At 40.8% G+C, this 17355-nt stretch overlaps 2 protein-coding genes and 1 long non-coding RNA gene across 4 annotated transcripts in view; 2 read left to right on the top strand and 1 right to left on the bottom strand.

The window, feature by feature from the left end:
• Positions 1-10193, bottom strand: part of CBX5 (chromobox 5) — a 34378-nt gene extending 24185 nt beyond the window's left edge. The window contains exon 1 of one of the 2 annotated variants that reach the window (XM_060307043.2): positions 10127-10193. The gene's annotated coding sequence lies outside the window, so the exon portion shown is untranslated. Of the gene's footprint in view, positions 1-9043; positions 9184-10126 lie in introns of those variants that run through there. The other variant, XM_030866767.2, reaches the window with a different exon arrangement.
• HNRNPA1 (heterogeneous nuclear ribonucleoprotein A1) lies at positions 9744-13975 on the top strand. The gene is given in 12 exon segments (XM_030866760.3): positions 9744-9872; positions 10430-10546; positions 10814-10960; positions 11112-11322; positions 11420-11512; positions 11599-11691; positions 11942-12016; positions 12220-12369; positions 12911-13066; positions 13337-13371; positions 13374-13402; positions 13637-13975. Coding segments are annotated over 12 exon segments (1224 nt in total). The 5' UTR covers positions 9744-9857; the 3' UTR covers positions 13740-13975.
• A 1030-nt stretch (positions 13976-15005) lies between these two features.
• Positions 15006-16220, top strand: LOC132598047 (uncharacterized). The gene is made up of 2 exons (XR_009565645.1): positions 15006-15865; positions 16078-16220. It is a non-coding gene; the product is annotated as an uncharacterized lncRNA (long non-coding RNA).
• Positions 16221-17355: the final 1135 nt, after the last annotated feature.

The following is a 17355-nucleotide window of genomic DNA, read 5'->3' as shown; positions in this document are numbered from 1 at the left end:
AAGTGTGCTCTACACTTCAGATATCTTGATAGTTAAATGCAAAGAAAGGCCATCAGATAAACAGCTAAAGGGATGGCCAATCTCAGACCACCCAGCTCTTCCACTGAGCACTCTGACACATTGCTTATGCCAAATAAGATGTTTCTCTCTTTTTGTGTAGCTTCCAACCATCATCCCAATTTAGATCCGATGCCAAAAGGATGATACAGTAATACTGATCCTTGCTCTAAAATTGGTTATGGGACATTTATTGAGGGCCAAATAGGTGTCAAGCATTGCATAAGCAGTGAGCCTAGCCCAGTCTTCAACTTAAGGACTAAGGATTTTAAGATTCTCCTTAGTTAAGTCAGCACTGGTTAGCACCATCCCCAAAGGTTATTACAAAAAAGCTACTAAAGGGGTAACTAGTTAACAGTGGCAATATCAGGACTAGGAATAAGGAGATGTGGGTCCTATCCCAACTAGATCACTGAAAGGTTGAACTGGACAGTTCACTTAACTTTAAGGGTGCTAGCTATTTGCCCTACTTATCTCATAGGTCTGCTGTGGGGGTAAAAAAACTAAACACTTTTAAAAATATAAAGCAGGGGCTTCCCTGGTGGTGCAGTGGTTAAGAATCCGCCTGCCAATGCAGGGGACACAGGTTCGAGCCCTGCTCCGGGAAGATCCCACATGCCGCGGAGCAACTAAGCCCATGCACCACAACTACTGAGCCTGCGCTCTAGAGCCTGTGAGCCACAACTACTGAATCCCGTGCACCCTAGAACCCATGCTCTGCAGCAAGAGAAGCCACCGCAATGAGAAGCCCGTGCACCGCAACGAAGAGTAGTCCCCGCTCGCCGCAACTAGAGAGAAAAGCCCGCGCGCAGCAACGAAGACCCAACACAGCCATAAATAAATAAATAAATTTATTTAAAAAATATATATAAAAAGCAGGGAAGTTAATAGTAGATGAAGTTAAAAATAATGAACACGTAGTTAAAAATAATGAACACGTTGGTGTTTCCTCCTCTTCTATTTTCTGGAACAGTTTGTGTAGAATTTGATATTATTTCTTCCGTAGAAGTTGGGAAATTCAACTGTGAAGCCATCTAGACCTGGAGTTTTCTTTGTGGGGAGGGTGTTAACTACAAATTCCATTATCCTTGATACACATAGGGCTAGTGAGGTTCTGAATTTTTTCTGAAGTGAGCTTTGGTAGTTTGTCTTTCAAGGAAGCCATTCATTTTACCTTAGACATTGAATGTATTGGCATAGTTGTTCATAATACTCCCTTATTACCCTTCCACTGTCTGCAGGATCAGTAGTGATAGCCCTTCTCTTATTCCTGATATTAGTAATTTGTGACGTTTTCCCCTGATCAGACTTGCTCGTTAATTTTATTTATCATCTCAAAAAAACCAACTTTCAGTTTCATTGATTTTTCTCTACTGGTTTTTCTTATACTTCATCAACTACTTACTGCTTTTACCTTCATTACTTCCTTTCTTCTGCTTACTTTGGGTTTAATTTGCTTCTTCTTTTTTTAATTCAATAAATTTGACATGTAACACTAAGTTTAAGGTGTAGAGTATGTTACTTTGATACATTTGTGTATTGTAATATGGTGGACAATGTAGTGATATTTATGTTACATAACTGCAGTACAACATTATTGTCCATATTCACTATACCATGCATTAGGTCTTTAGGGTTATTTACTACTTGTTACAAGTTTGTACCCTTAAACACCATCACTCTTATCCCTTCTTTTTCTAGGTTCTTAAGATAGAAACAGACTCTAGATCTTTCTGCCTTTTTAATTAAAGCATTTAATACTATAAATTTTCATCTAAGCACTGCCTTGGCTATATCCACAAATTTTGACGTTATCATTTTTTTTTGACGTTATCATTTTTATTCAGTTCAAAGTATTTTCTAATTTTCTGTGTGTGATCTCTTCTTTGATCCATGGTTTACTTAGAAGTGTGTTTAGTTCAAATATCTGGGGATCTTCCAGATGTCTTTCAGTTACTGATTTCTAATTTAATTCCATTATGGCCAGAAAACATACTTGTATGATCAAATCCTTTTAATTTTGAGATTTGTTTTATGACAGAAGATGGTCTGTCTTGGTAAATGTTCCCGTGCACTTGAAAAAAAATGTGTATTCTGCTACTGTTGGATGGAATATCCTATGAATGTCAATTACATCAGCCTGGTTGATAGTGTTGTTCAAGTCTATTCCGTACTGACTTTCTGTCTACTTGTTCTATTAATTACTGAAAAGGGGTGTTGAAATCTTCAATATAATTGCAGATATCTACTATTTCCGTTCTATTGTTTTTTTAATTAAAAGAGGGTGTTGAAGTCTCCAGCATAATTGCAGATGTCTATTATTTAGTTCTATTGTTTTTTCTTTCTTGTACTTTGACACTTATTATTAGTTGTGTAGAACTATTGTGTCCTCTTTTTTTTTTTTTATTGTGTCCTCTTGATGAGTTGATCCTTTTATCATCTAACCTACTGTTAGCTATTTGCCCTACCTACCTCATGTCTATTACGGAAAAAGAACAAGAAAACACTCGAGAATATACAGGAAACAGAAGGTAAAATGTTGGATGTTAAAAATAACTTTAATGAATTTGCTTACTATCTGTAAGTTTCACCTATGCTTGTCTCTAACTACACATATGAGGTTTGCCTATGTTTCATCAGATTCCTAGACATAATTTATTGTGAAATACTGAACAAATTAGCAGTATATTACCCTCCACAACTCCCTGTGAGGTAGTAAGTGAGTCTTACTAATTTAGGGATGAGAAACAAGGCACAAGGATTTGCCTCAGAAACCAAACTTAAGATAGATTTCCCAGCCTATTGGCTGATCTCTTTAGCAGAGGGCATTTTATTCCAACATAATTATGCGTGCTGGCTCAGATATGAACTTGCTTTATTCTAAGAATTGTAGATTACAATCAGAGAAATACTTGAATTCAATTTGATTCCTCCTCTCCATGGAAGAAATAAATAATGAGTGTGTTATGAAACTTGATCTTAAAGTAGTCCTTTCAGTGACACCATCTCAATCCTATGCTTTCTGGTGTCCTTCCTAGCAATGAAACACAATGGAACAGGCACTTAGTAAGTCTGAAGAATAAGACTGCATGTTGGGACTTCCCTGGTGGTCCAGTGGTTAAGAATCCGCACTTCCACTGCAGGGGGCACGGGTTCGATCCCTGGTCAGGAAACTAAGATCCGGCATGCCAATTGGTTTAAAAAAAAAAAAGGACTGCATGTGAAAAATTTTAAAACTAGGTCCATGACCTATTTTCAGTTAGAAAAATCTGTCAGTGCTATTTTCTTTTCTTAAAATTCTGCTTACTCCCCTCTCTTTAAAAATAATTTTAAATTGAGGTATAATTGATTGTAAGTGTTTAAATTTGATGAACTATTCTTACTGGATAGGAAATCCAGACTACACAGTCCACAGCCTCATTAGAAAGAGTGAAAAGTGGCCCAGCTAGTCCATTACATTCTTTTTAGAAAATCACACACAATTAACAAGTACAGTTTGTCATCCTGTGTTAACATCCTGAGAAGTTGACAAGCAGCCAACGAAGTCTTCTGTCCCTCAAGTCCTAGGCAAAACCACCAGTGGACTACATTGGCCCAAAATATAAGAATGAGTTCTTGATTTGCATTTAAAATTAACTTCAAAAATAAACTCCAAGACAATTTAGGAGTCACTTCATAAAAGTCCTAGGTCCAGAAGGCTATTAGTTCTCACCTATCCAATTTCTTCCATATAAGAAACTAAGGACTGGGACTTCCCTGGTGGCACAGTGGTTAAGAATCCACCTGCCAATGCAGGGGACTCGGGTTTGAGCCCTGGTCCGGGAAGATCCCACATGCCACAGAGCGTCTAAGCCCATGTGCCACAACTACTGAGCCTGCGCTCTAGAGCCTGCGAGCCACAAGTACTGAAGCCTGCACACCGGAACGAGAAGCCACCGCAATGAGAAGCCCACGCACCGCAACAGAGTAGCCCCCGCTCACAACTAGAGAAAGCCCATGTGCAGCAACAAAGACCCAACACAGCCAAAAAAAGAAAAAAAAAGAAAAAAAAAGAAACTAAGGACTGAAGAGGGCAATTGGCTCACTTGGGTCTCCTGAGCCTTCCCCCGCCCCCCAGCTGCCCCTCATTTTTAAAAATAACCTTTCCTTTTTGAATTAGGTAAAATTTATTTGGATAGGAGTTAGAGAACCAGGGTATAACAGTCTGAATGATGGCCCTCCAAAAGTTATCCATGACCTAATCCCTCAAACCTATGAATATTACTTTACATGGCAAAAGATGTGATTTAAAGATGTGAAAGGAGAAATTTATCCTGGATTATCAGTGGGCCTTAAGTGCAATCACATGTATCTTTTTAAGAGAGGCAGGAGTTCTGAGACAGACACGCAGAGAAGGCAACATGAAGACAGAGCAGGGAGAGATGAGGCCATAAGCCAAAGAAAACTAACAACCACCAGAGGCTGGAAAGGCAAGAAAGGGACTCTCCCCTAGGGCCTCCGGAATGGGCTCAACACCTTGATTGCAGACTTCTGGCCTCCAGAATTGTGAGAGAATAAATTCCTGTTGTTTGAAGCCACCAGGTTTGTGGTAATTGCAGCCACAGGAAACCAAGACACAGGGGAAATAAAATTTTAAAAATCATAAACCAGACATATATAAAACCAATTACTGATACAAAAAGAATTGTGCTTTAAATGACCCAAAGAATGCCTAAACCCTTTAATCTTTCATTTCAAAGGGTAAGTTGAGGCAATCACAGGATGCAATTTATCTAAAATTATGGCAGATCTGAGAAGATAAATTCAGAAAGATCTAATATTTACACAGCTTCCAACAAGAACAGTGTAGGTCTTCCCCCAAACATGCTATCTGGTAGAGCTCCCGAACAGACTAAACATGGGCAACAGTTGTCACTGTGGGTGTTCTGCCAACACAAGTGTAAAGTTGTCATCAGAAAAGAACACGTGGCTTCGAGTGGCTTACAGAAATCCAACAAATCTGCGTCCTGGACTCTGCACAAGCCAACTCTTCTCAGGATGACCTGGACTCCTTCCCATTAGTACGATGATCAGCTAAAGCCATCCTCTACAAGGAGGGAAGGAAAATCAAAGTTTATGTCAGGGAAAAAAAGACAACTGCCCAGAGTCCAAGTTCATAGATAACAATGTGTAAATATCAGCCATACTAAGTCAGTTGTGATATCTCACACTGTAATTTATTGCTTTTTAAATCAACATCCAGAGCATTTAGGCCCAGTTTCACATAAGGTAAACGGAAATAAAAATAGACCAAGTAAAAGGACAAGAAAAAATGCTTTACCAGGGGATGTTAAATGGGCTATTTCAATAAGATATATAAATCATGCTATATGGTAAAATAAAATACCTTGATAAAAGCAAAAAATAGTAGTCTTCCTTGGAAACCTTTGTACCCTGGATACCTTTCTCTCTTTTCCAGAGGTACTGTCAAGGGCAGTGAAAATCACCAGAACTTCCCTAGATAATATAAAAATCCAGTCACTTCAGAGGTATGTTCTTTCTTTCTCTTTCCCCAGTTATCATCTTGCTCACCTCCTGCCCAGACAGAAGCTTTCTACTTACTGTATTTCAGACAGACCAGCGAAGATGTGTTATTTTCCCTTTTAGTGAATAATATTTCATGTTTGGATGCAATAAGATGCTTCTAAATTCTAAGTGCAAGTGCCTGAAATTTAATTTTTGTAACAAAGGCTCAGCATTTTATATTGTTAACAGAGAGGAACAAATTAACAACCAAACCAAGTTCTCCAAAGGCAAGAAATAAGTCTAAACTTAGGATTTTCAATGTGATAGTTTCAGAATTTCAATGAAAAATTACCCACCAGAAAGAAATGTTTATCAGACCTATTAACTGTGACACTGTAAGGGAAGTTACAATAAAACAAACAACTTTTATTTGCACACCACAGTAAACCAAAAAGTCTAGCTTCAAGTCCTGAAATTTTTCAGATTAAAATATACCATTAAAAACATCAAATAAGGGGCCACTGATTACAGCCAAGTAGGTGGGGCTGGAAATGAGATGAATCTACTCGGAGTAATCTAGGGTGGCATGATTTGGTTACCTATTTTTCAGTCAGTATTTCTTTTCCCCCAGTGTACAAGTCTCTACACAGCTGAAAAATCAGATCAGCAGAAATCGACCTGTGTTTTTAAGAAAATGAAATAGAGTACTATAGATGAGAAAATGTCAGAGAGGGGCTTCCCTGGTGGCGCAGTGGTTGAGAATCCGCCTGCCTATGCAGGGGACATGGGTTCAATCCCTGGTCCGGGAATATCCCACATGCCCAGAGCAACTAAGCCCGTGCGCCACAACTACTGAGCCTGTGCTCTAAAGCCCATGAGCCACAACTACTGAAGCCTGCGTGCCTAGAGCTCATGCTCCGCGACAAGAAAAGCCCCCACAATGAGAAGCCCACGCACTGCAACGGAAGAGTAGCCTCCGCTCACCGCAACTACAGAAAGCCCACGTGCAGCAACAAAGACCCAACACAGCCAAAAATAAATAAATAAAATAAATTTTATTTAAAAAAAAGAAAATGTCAGAGTGCTTTGCACATTTATTTGCATAATGAAACTTTAAAGGAAACAGGATTAAGTCAAATGAGAATGTAATAAGCACCTGAAGCAAAGTCTACCTCCTTCAAAAACATATTTGCCATTATTTTAGGAAGCCAAACAAACACAAGATGTAATCAACGTTCAAACTGCAAGAAATGGTAAAAACCTTAATGAAATTTTCCTTTTATCCAATCAAACAATGATCATGCTATATCTGAAGACATAATCATGAGGATTTAGTGATCCATTTAGCAAAGGACACTTCCTGAACACTTCACCCATCTTCTCCCTCTAAATTCCAATTGGCAAAATAAAAGATTTTGTCAAGATAATCAACTCTACCATCTGTCATTTCAGTCAATGGTTTTCAAGTGGAGATTTTGCACCCCTCCCTCCCAGGACATTTGGTGACATTTTGATTGTCACAAGTGGCGGTGTGGGGGGAGGTGAGATGCATTTATCAGGCTCAAAATATCAATAGTGCTGAGCTTGAGAAACCCTGTAGTAGATCAAGATTGTATTCCTTTCAGACCTAAATAAATTAGGGACAGATACCCTTAATCTATTTCACTTTAGTTCTTATAAACTAAGTAGCTGCATTATTAGCATACCTACGAATAGTTTAGAAGCAAATACAAAATAGGTTTTCCTTTTGCAAGTGCCAGAGAACACAAAAATCTCTCCTCTGGTTCACGATAAGCTCATCTAAAATCATCTTCCTTTTGTACAATGTCAGAAAGGTCTCTACTCGTAAGAGAACTTCATATGTATTTGAACTTATTACAGTATTTAAACATTTTTCCCTTGACACTAAATAAATCAGTAAATATTAGTACAGTATAGACTGATATAGCCAATATGCAATGAAAATTTCTGTTTTACTAAAATACACTCGACTGATACGAATGGGCATTACTAACAAGATATGAACTGCATATAAAATACTTTGAAGGAAATATAATCAAAAGGCAAAAATATAACCCAGGTGATGAATGTGTCCTCCTGTCTCCAACACCCTAAGTATCATCCTCCTTAAGCAACTTCCTTTTTATCCAAATCCAGATATCCTCAATAGAACAGCAGAAAGGGCTTAGGAGATCTGTAATGGTGTAAAGAAAGAGATATATATGGAGAGAAAAGTTCCACAGAGAAGAGCCTAAGATAAAGGCACTGGGGACATGGACAATACTTGCAAAGCATTTAGCATAATGCCTAGCAGGTATCAATACTAAGTACTCAAAAAAAGCTACCTTTTTTAAATTTGTATTTTTAAACAGAGGATCACCTTAGTTCTTAACTGAAAAATAGAACTTTTTTGAGGTGTAAGGAGGTGTTGAGAAGTACTTGCTTATAACTGAAAACACAAAAACAATTGGCTTTTAAATTTAACTTGAATCACAAATTATTATCCCTGAAAAGATTTAAACATTGGAAATCGGACCTGTCTCCATCCCACTGTATCCCTAGAGGTAACACGCTTTGGTATGTAGCTTTCCAAAACTTTTTCTGTGGATTTACAAATCTCTTTGTCCGTGAAAATATGCATTATTACAATTATGTTGATTTTTCTTCGGTACCTTTCCACAACAATACAAAGAGATTTATCCTATTCGCTGTAACATTTCAAGTCCGTCTTCCTAAAGAAGCGAGTTCTCAAAGTCAAAAGACCTCCCTTGTTGCCCCCCCGCAAAACCTAAACATTGCTGGATGGTGGGATGTACCTACATGGGGAAATAAAGCCAAACTCGAGAACTATAGGAGCAAACTTACAGGTTCCCTACCAGAGAAGTGTGTGGCCTAGAGACCCAAAGGCTTCGTTCAAGTTATTGTGAATAAAATACCCACCCCCTCGCGCCATCGCAGGCAGTGACTCCCCATCCTTGCATCCCCAAATCTAAGACCTCCCTCTTTTGGAGCGCTAATTGGACGGCCAGCCCGAGCGCTTTCCGTAAGCTGTCCGCCTACTGGCTCCAGATTTGGTCCATCCATTTAACCGCCCGACTGCCGCATCCCCCATTGGAGTCAAACCGCTGCCTCTTGGAGGAGCCCAACCTACCGCGCGCTTCGTGCTCATTGGCTCAGTGAGCCGCTGCTCAGGAAGAGAAAGCCCGCCTCCCACATACCGATGGCCCAAGGACCGGTCAGTCGGCTGCTAAAGGAGGATCCAATTGGCCTATTCACTCGCCAGTCAAACTCTTCGGCTGCAAAGCTCCACAGAAACTACGGGAATAAAACATCCCGCCCCTGTTCTTCCATTGGTTGGGTGGACCCACCGCTCCCCCTTCACGAGCCCCCACCCCGCGGTCCATTCATTTCACACAATAACGGGGCCAACTGGAGTCGGTTCAAGACCTCGTATGCGTAGGCAAGACTGTCCGCCACTTACCCGGGATCGAGACCGATCACTCACGCTAACGTCTCCCCTGTTCCTCGGTGGTGAGGCCGGACCACAGGCCGCCGCTGCCGCCGCGTTCTGCGTAACGCCAACCGCCCGCCAAAACGGATCCTTCCCTGCGCCTGCGCGACCAATCCTGGGACTGGACCCTTTCCCCGCCCATTACGCCTGCGCAAAAAGGGGCCCAACTCCCGCCACTACGCAGGCGCCTTAGGTTCGCCGCTGTCTCCTGCCCGCCATTTCACGTGTTCCAAGCGCCAGGCGGAACTTCTTAACGCGCCTGCGTAAACTCGCCATTTTACTACACATGCGCTCAGCAGGCAGTCGCTGCCAAAAAAAAAAAAATTGTTACATGCTAACTACTTTTCTGATTCATAGTATCAATCATGGTTTGACAGATGAACTGAACGTAAAATTCGTAACGTAGAGAATTAAAAAGTTACCTAAATAACCTAAGTGCATTCAAACGTGAATGATTGGTTGACTAGCCTATCAGACTAGTTAATAATATTACTCGGGAACCCATAGACCCCCCCCCGAGGGGTGGAGACTGCGTAAAAAGCCCAAACGGATGACGTTACACAGCACTGCAGTACCAGAGACCAATAGTAGGGGGGGAGCAATTTCAAATATCCAATCAGAGCTACTCAGGGGCGGAGTCTACCAATGCTGAAAGCGAGGAGGCGGGATAAAAGAGCGAGGCCGAAGGTAGGCTGGCAGATACGTTCGGTAGCTTACTTCTTTCTGCTCGTGGACGCCGCCGAGTAAGCATCGTTGACGTCTCCCCCCACCCTCCACTGCCGTTATGTCTAAGTCAGAGGTGAGTAGGACGCTCTCTCCACCTAAATTTTCTTTTTCGCGCCTTCCTGAGTTCAGTAGGGTTCGGCCTGGTTTGGCTGCTTGCCCCAGCCGGTTCAGCAGTTCTTCGGTCTCTGCCAGGGCCTACCCCTCCCTAAGTTGAGGTCGCCATTTTGTCCTCTTCGCCATGAGGCTGCCGTCCTGCAACCCTTAGCTATCACGCAGGCTCGGTCCACCTTGCAAAACTCTTAAGTACATTCAATATGTTTTTTTTACCTTGTCTCAGTGGGCGACTTTCTTAAAGAGCATTTATAGTCGATGTTGGCGATGTACTCCTCCCTCCTAGTCCTTTTGTTGCGCGTGCGTCGAAGGGAGTGAGGGACGCATGCGCTCGGCGCCTCCCGGCCCACCCAGCACCCAACAAACCTCCCCCAGTGCGGAGAAGCACGTGGCTTGCTGCGACCAGAAGGAACAATAAGTGTTTCGTACGTTGCTATCTAGTTTTAGTTTTGGTTCTTGTAGCTGGAAGGTGTTTTGCGTTATAGCCCCACTTACCGCTTTTTTGTCCCCTACTCATAGTCACCCAAAGAGCCCGAACAGCTGCGGAAGCTCTTCATCGGAGGTTTGAGCTTTGAAACAACCGATGAGAGTCTGAGGAGCCATTTTGAGCAGTGGGGAACGCTCACAGATTGTGTGGTAAGACTTGAAAGAGACAAAGGACCGTAGAACTCGTTGATTTCTTTGGCTTAGCTTGCTGTATTACCGTCTGAATGTTAATGGGATTATAGTTTCAAGTAAGGTGTGGCTTTAACTGATTAAAAAGCTCCCAATTGATTAGCTTTAGATGGTTAGTGGGAAAGTGAAGGGCTTCATACAAAGGGTTGGTATAAAGTCTCCTATTGCCTTACTTAAGGTAGAAAAGGCAATAGTTTCTGGGGGCTTACCACGTATTAAACATTAAAGGTAATGAGAGATCCAAACACCAAGCGCTCCAGAGGCTTCGGGTTTGTCACATATGCCACTGTGGAGGAGGTGGATGCGGCCATGAATGCAAGGCCACACAAGGTGGATGGAAGAGTTGTGGAACCAAAGAGGGCCGTCTCAAGAGAAGTAAGTGATCTTTTTTTTCCCCCCCTTCCTTTAGTCATTTGGAAGTGTTGCCACTAGGGGGACTTAACATTTAGGGGTGTAACAAACTTAAAATTCTTAACTTGGGGATAGGTTTTGTTAATATAAGTTAACTTAATTTTTTTCGTGTTAGGATTCTCAAAGACCTGGTGCCCACTTAACTGTGAAAAAGATTTTTGTTGGTGGCATTAAAGAAGACACTGAAGAACATCATCTAAGAGATTATTTTGAACAGTATGGGAAAATTGAAGTGATTGAAATCATGACTGACCGAGGCAGTGGCAAAAAGAGAGGCTTTGCTTTTGTAACCTTTGATGATCATGACTCTGTAGACAAGATTGTCAGTAAGTATCGGGTGGCTGGCATTTGCTAAGGGTTTTGAAATCCATGCTGTATTCTAAATGCTGTGTTGGTGTTTTCTTTATCTCCAAATTTTTTCAGTTCAGAAATACCACACTGTGAATGGCCACAACTGTGAAGTAAGGAAAGCCCTATCTAAGCAAGAGATGGCTAGTGCTTCATCCAGCCAAAGAGGTCAGTTTGTTACTTAATTAAACCTTAAACATAATTTTGAGCAATTCCAATTTGTACAACCTAACACTTAAAACTCGTCTCTTCAGGTCGAAGTGGTTCTGGAAACTTTGGTGGTGGTCGTGGAGGTGGTTTTGGTGGGAATGACAACTTTGGTCGTGGAGGAAACTTCAGCGGTCGAGGTTTGTGTGGTTATAGTTTACTAATGAGAGTTAATGGTAAAATTATAATTACCCCCAGATGTCTTATCCGAAGTTACATTTTAATCCAGATGTAGTTCTGGCTTCTCACTAACCGGTAGTTAGTCTTGCATACGGAAATAATTTACTGATTTAACGCTTCCTAAAATTTAGACTTAGAAGGGGGTGACTTGTATGCGATCCACATACTTCAAACCTGGTTTTTGTTTGTTTTAATTCTGCTTTTCTCCAGGTGGCTTTGGTGGCAGCCGCGGTGGTGGTGGATATGGTGGCAGTGGGGATGGCTATAATGGATTCGGTAATGATGGTAAGTTTTGTTTTATTTAAGGAACCACAGATTAAAAATTTTGGCAACCTTTAGAATAGGCTAATAGAGATTAAAAGTCTAGTGCATGATAAGCTCAATTCTGACCTAATAGCATGTTGTGAGCAGGCCTTTAGCTGTCATGCTATCACAGAATTTGACTGTTGAATACTTTTGTCTTATTGAGAAGAATTGTATTCTTGTAGGTGGTTATGGAGGAGGCGGCCCTGGTTACTCTGGAGGAAGCAGAGGCTATGGAAGTGGTGGACAGGGTTATGGAAACCAGGGCAGTGGCTATGGCGGGAGTGACAGCTATAACAACGGAGGAGGCGGAGGCGGCTTTGGCGGTGGTAGTGGTAGGTATCCAGTGATCCAAGTACTGGTGCAATAGCTAGATTAGCCTTTTAGTATGGGGACTTGATGCTTTTGTGTGTTACGCTGCATGGTACTTTTTTAATTAACGGGCTTGCAATGCTACCTCCTCCTAGCTTTAAGCTGGGGCCGCCTCACTCCCAAATAGATAGATGGATAAGTGGATAGTGGTGTCTTCAGTTGGAATTAGATTAGATTCTAGCAGGATTTAGTGTCTTAACTCTTGGGGTATTAGGCACTTAGTTGACGGACGTATCCAGCATGTGTTTGCTGTGCCCCTGAATGGGTAAAGGTCTTCAAGGCAAGAGAATATATTATTTGCTATACCGTTGTGAGTTGGGTAAATTTTTTTTAATTATTGGATTATTCAACTGAATGCCTTGCCCAGGAGGGATAAAATACAAAGATAAACATTGGAGCCACCAGTTTTGGGAGCAAGGCAGATCAAGCAACTTTTTTACTTTGAACACCAGAATTTATCATTTTCCCCGAGTAACAGATAAAGGTCCTCTTTTCCATTCTTAGGAAGCAATTTTGGAGGTGGTGGAAGCTACAACGATTTTGGCAGTTACAACAATCAGTCTTCAAATTTTGGACCCATGAAAGGAGGAAACTTTGGAGGCAGAAGTTCTGGCCCCTATGGTGGTGGAGGCCAATACTTTGCCAAACCCCGAAACCAAGGTATGGTGTATATGTGGTATGGGAGGGCTAAACTAGTACCGTTGAGGAAAACATTAGACCTTTAGGCAGGGCAGGTGCAGGAAAACTGACAATTTAAAATCTTGAGGAAATTTTAAGTGACTGGTAACTTGTAGTTCAGTTAGGAAAATCATGTGAGCCCAAACTTGTGAATTTGAACTTATATAATACAAATATGAAAGCCCCAAATATAAAAAGTATTACCGTTATTATTCATACTCCTAAAGCTTAAGGGAACGAATTTGTTCTTAGGTGGCTATGGTGGTTCCAGCAGCAGCAGTAGCTATGGCAGTGGCAGAAGGTTTTGATTACTGCCAGGTAAGTGAACAGCTTTTTTTGTTTTCACTTAATTTTCTTGTAATTGATAATGAACACAGTAACCCTAATGTAGCTGAGCAGTGAAACATAGTTAACATTATAATTACAGTAAAATTGTGGATATTAAGTTAATATTCAGATCAGCAAAATTTGTGGGAAACAACTTGCTATTGGATTGTAGCCTTGAGTCTTAATATGTTTAGATTAACAACTTTATTCCATATTGTTCAACAGGAAACAAAGCTTAGCAGGAGAGGAGAGCCAGAGAAGTGACAGGGAAGCTACAGGTTACAACAGATTTGTGAACTCAGCCAAGCACAGTGGTGGCAGGGCCTAGCTGCTACAAAGAAGACATGTTTTAGACAATACTCATGTGTATGGGCAAAAAAACTCGAGGACTGTATTTGTGACTAATTGTATAACAGGTTATTTTAGTTTCTGTTCTGTGGAAAGTGTAAAGCATTCCAACAAAGGGTTTTAATGTAGATTTTTTTTTTTTTTTGCACCCATGCTGTTGATTGCTAAATGTAATAGTCTGATCGTGACGCTGAATAAATGTGTCTTTTTTTTAAATGTGCTGTGTAAAGTTAGTCTACTCTGAAGCCATTTTGGTAAACCACCCCAACAGTGTGAAGTTAGTATTCCTTCAGGGTGATGCCAGGTTCCATTCAAAATTTATTTACAACCTGCTTTGGTGGAGAAGCTACTGTCTTCTGAAACCTTGGTGTAGTTGAACTGACAGTTACTGCGTTGTGACCTTGGAGTTCACCGTGAAAAAGGGTCACCCAAGCCAAGTCATGGAGTTTTTTGATTATTAATATATGATTGTTGGCACATCCTATGCAATATATCTAAATTGGATTATGGTACCAGATATAGATGGGAATGAAGCTTGTGTATCATCCATTATCATGTGTAATAAATAAACAATTTAATACCCTCTTGAATGGAATGACAACTGTATGGATTTGGGACTGGCAGAGCTTTGGACCTTCCCTACCCACTACCCCTGATAATGTTGAATGCTTCTATCACAGTTCAAGTTCAAAACTCTGCCAGGGAATAGAAACCAGATGCTGGCTAATGCCATCCCATAAATCCACAAATTAGAAGTTTTGGGGAGACCTTTTTAAACTGACCAGTATCAGTAAGGAATTTACTCTTAACACAAAAACAGGTTTACATTAAAGGAAAACTGCAGTTTTTGTTCCGGTTGGGTGGGTATATATAGGTTTCTGGATTGACACACTAGTAATTATCTGTATGGAGATCAAAATTGGGTATGGTGAGGAGCCATGTTATTTACTTTAATTCATGCTAACTGCAGTTTTCCTTTAAATACGGCACAAGATGACACAAACATTCTAAAATGTTGATTGTATAGAAAATGACTTCTAAACCTTTATAACAGTTTACTTAATATCCAATCATTGTTATTTGTACATAGCTTCCTTTGAGCCCTCCCTTTGGTACCCTCAATTTCAGTGCCATTGTACTTAGTAGAATAGAGATTTGTTTATCACTAGGACTGTGTATTCCATCCCATGGGTGTGTTACTTGGAAGTTTGGGGAGGGGGTTGGGTGGGGTTGGGTGGGAGGTGGAGGTGGGTGGGAAAGTGTGGGTAATAGTTCCATGGGCTTGATACTGGCTGAGTTTGCAATGGCAGGTGGAACCTTAACTATTGAGGGAGTTTGCAGATACCTCAGGATTCGTGACAATGCCTTTAAAGATCCAGGAGAGATGTTCAGCTACTAGGAACTGCTAGCAAGTATAGCGCGAATGGCTCCGAGGTCAGACACTCTACAGCTGAGAGTAGACACTTGTGGTATGTGGAGTACAGATAAGCCAGGGGCAGGCCACGGCACGCTCCATGAAAGCTAGGAGGGAGTGAAGTTTCAGTGACCATCGCAAGGAAGGAGGCAGACAAGAGTAAGGCACACCTGACTCTTAGGACTAGCAGTCAGAACCAGGAGAAAAGGTTTTATTGCTATGCTGGTAGGTAAGAACAGATTTTACTTACATCCATATAGCTCTCTAAAATCCAGCTTTCTCTTATATTTTCTTTAATATATTGAGCCAAAACTAGTCCAGTTAAGCTGAACTTGGTTTTTCTGGAAATGAATTGCTTAAGTTGACACCCTACTCTTGGCGGCTCCCAACTGAAGGAAGTCAGCACTTTAATTACTTCTACAGTGATACATTTTTACCCTTTAATTTCTATATTTCCTATCTTTTGACCTATTAAAACAATGGCTCAAAGTAATATATTAGAATCTTCCCCAGAATGCTGGTGGGAGGGTGGGCGGACCATTAGTGGGGGGTGGGAGGGCTTAGCCTGAGATGGACCTTGTCTCTGAGAAAAGCTAGTTCTTAAAGGCTGTTTACTTTTCTAGGGAGGAGTGTGCTACCACAGGCTTAGCAACTCTTAAAACAAAATTCCAGTTCAAGCTCATGGCTAAAAGGTAGGTTTTTATAAAGTAACAGTGCTTAGTATTCCTAAAGTAAAATGCCAGGCTGTGCCTCAGAACTAAAAAAAGTAAGATCTATTGTTCTATTATCTAACAGACTGTAGCTGGCAAAAAGCTATTAAAGCAATTGGATTCTCAGTAAAGAGAATGGATGTAGTTGTAGAATCTTTCACCTGCTTATGTATATGCTTTTTTCTTCTTTGCAGGACCATCCTTATGAGGACCTTTATCTGAGCCACTGTGCACTTCATTTTCACTGCCATGCAGTAGTCATTAGCTGCTGCGCAGCTTGAATTAATCATTCAGTTTTGTGAATGGACTTTTTAAAAATAAAATGCATTTAACTTGGTTTTAGTTCTTGTTTTCTATGTCGTCTTCATGATGTTTATGGTAAATAACTTGAGATAGTGCATGTTCTTTACTAGGTCAAGTTTGAGAATGGGAAATGCAGGAGTTAATGGTAAACCAGAAGAATTTTACCCTCATTCCTTACCAGTGTTTCCATGTAGTCACTGTAAGCTGTTTAAAGAAAACCGCATTATACATGTTTCAAGCATAGCCACGTGTTAATTCAGATGGAGGAAGTACTGGGTTTGTTGGAAGTGATTCTAATGCTGTGTATTGCTATTTTTTAAAGTTTGTCCCATCAGCATCCATGGTTTAGTGAAATCAGAGAAACTGGTTTAATTTCACTGCAGGAGTAAATCTTGACCCAGAAGTGAGCTGTTCGCTACTGCTCCTCTTGAACAGGTCTTTTTTGTAGCTCTCCTGGCAAGGGAAAATGGAGTTGTAGTGAAGGTCAGCTGTTGAGTTTGAGTCTCTTCTGAAACTGTGCTTATCTGTTCAGTTCCTGAGGGGCATAGTGGATCTCATCTTGGGTGAATGAACATTTAATTGGTCTATTTCAGGCTTCAAAAATATTGAGCCAAGGGTAAGAAGGTAAAGGAAGTCCATACAACAATGGTTTGGAGGGATAGAACTGAGACTACCAGTTTGCTTAAAAGTAAATTCCCTATTTTTTAAATGAGGAAATAACCTGTAGGAAGATTCATACCTTGTTCAAATTCTTGTGACCACCCTTCCGTCTTTGGCCTTAGGTACTGTTAAATATGTGTATCTGAGGGTCTTGCCTGCTATGGTGTACTCCATGGGAAGTGTCTCCTGTTGACTATCCAGTGCCTAGAATAATACCTCAGCTTATTGGGTGCCCAGTAAATATTGGTTGAATGAATGAATGTTTAAATTTGCCTCTGAATTAACCATCTTTGTGAGTTTGGTTAGAATGAAAAACTTCATTCTGATATCCCTTAAGCAAACTAGTCAAATTGAACAACTAATCTCATTACCACTTGATCCCACATGTTCAGGTTTTTGGAAAGTTGACAGGTTAGACTGTCTTCAGATCTATTAGGAAGCTTTCATTCCCTAGAGACCACTTTTTTCCTGAATCTGTAGGCATGAAGATTCCAGTTTGATCACTTCTG

The sequence above is a fragment of the Globicephala melas genome, chromosome 10, assembly GCF_963455315.2.
Source record: "Globicephala melas chromosome 10, mGloMel1.2, whole genome shotgun sequence".
Taxonomy (NCBI): Eukaryota; Metazoa; Chordata; class Mammalia; order Artiodactyla; family Delphinidae; genus Globicephala; species Globicephala melas.
The sequence above is the reverse complement of the archived record's forward strand: the minus strand, read 5'-3'. Positions and strand labels throughout refer to the sequence as shown.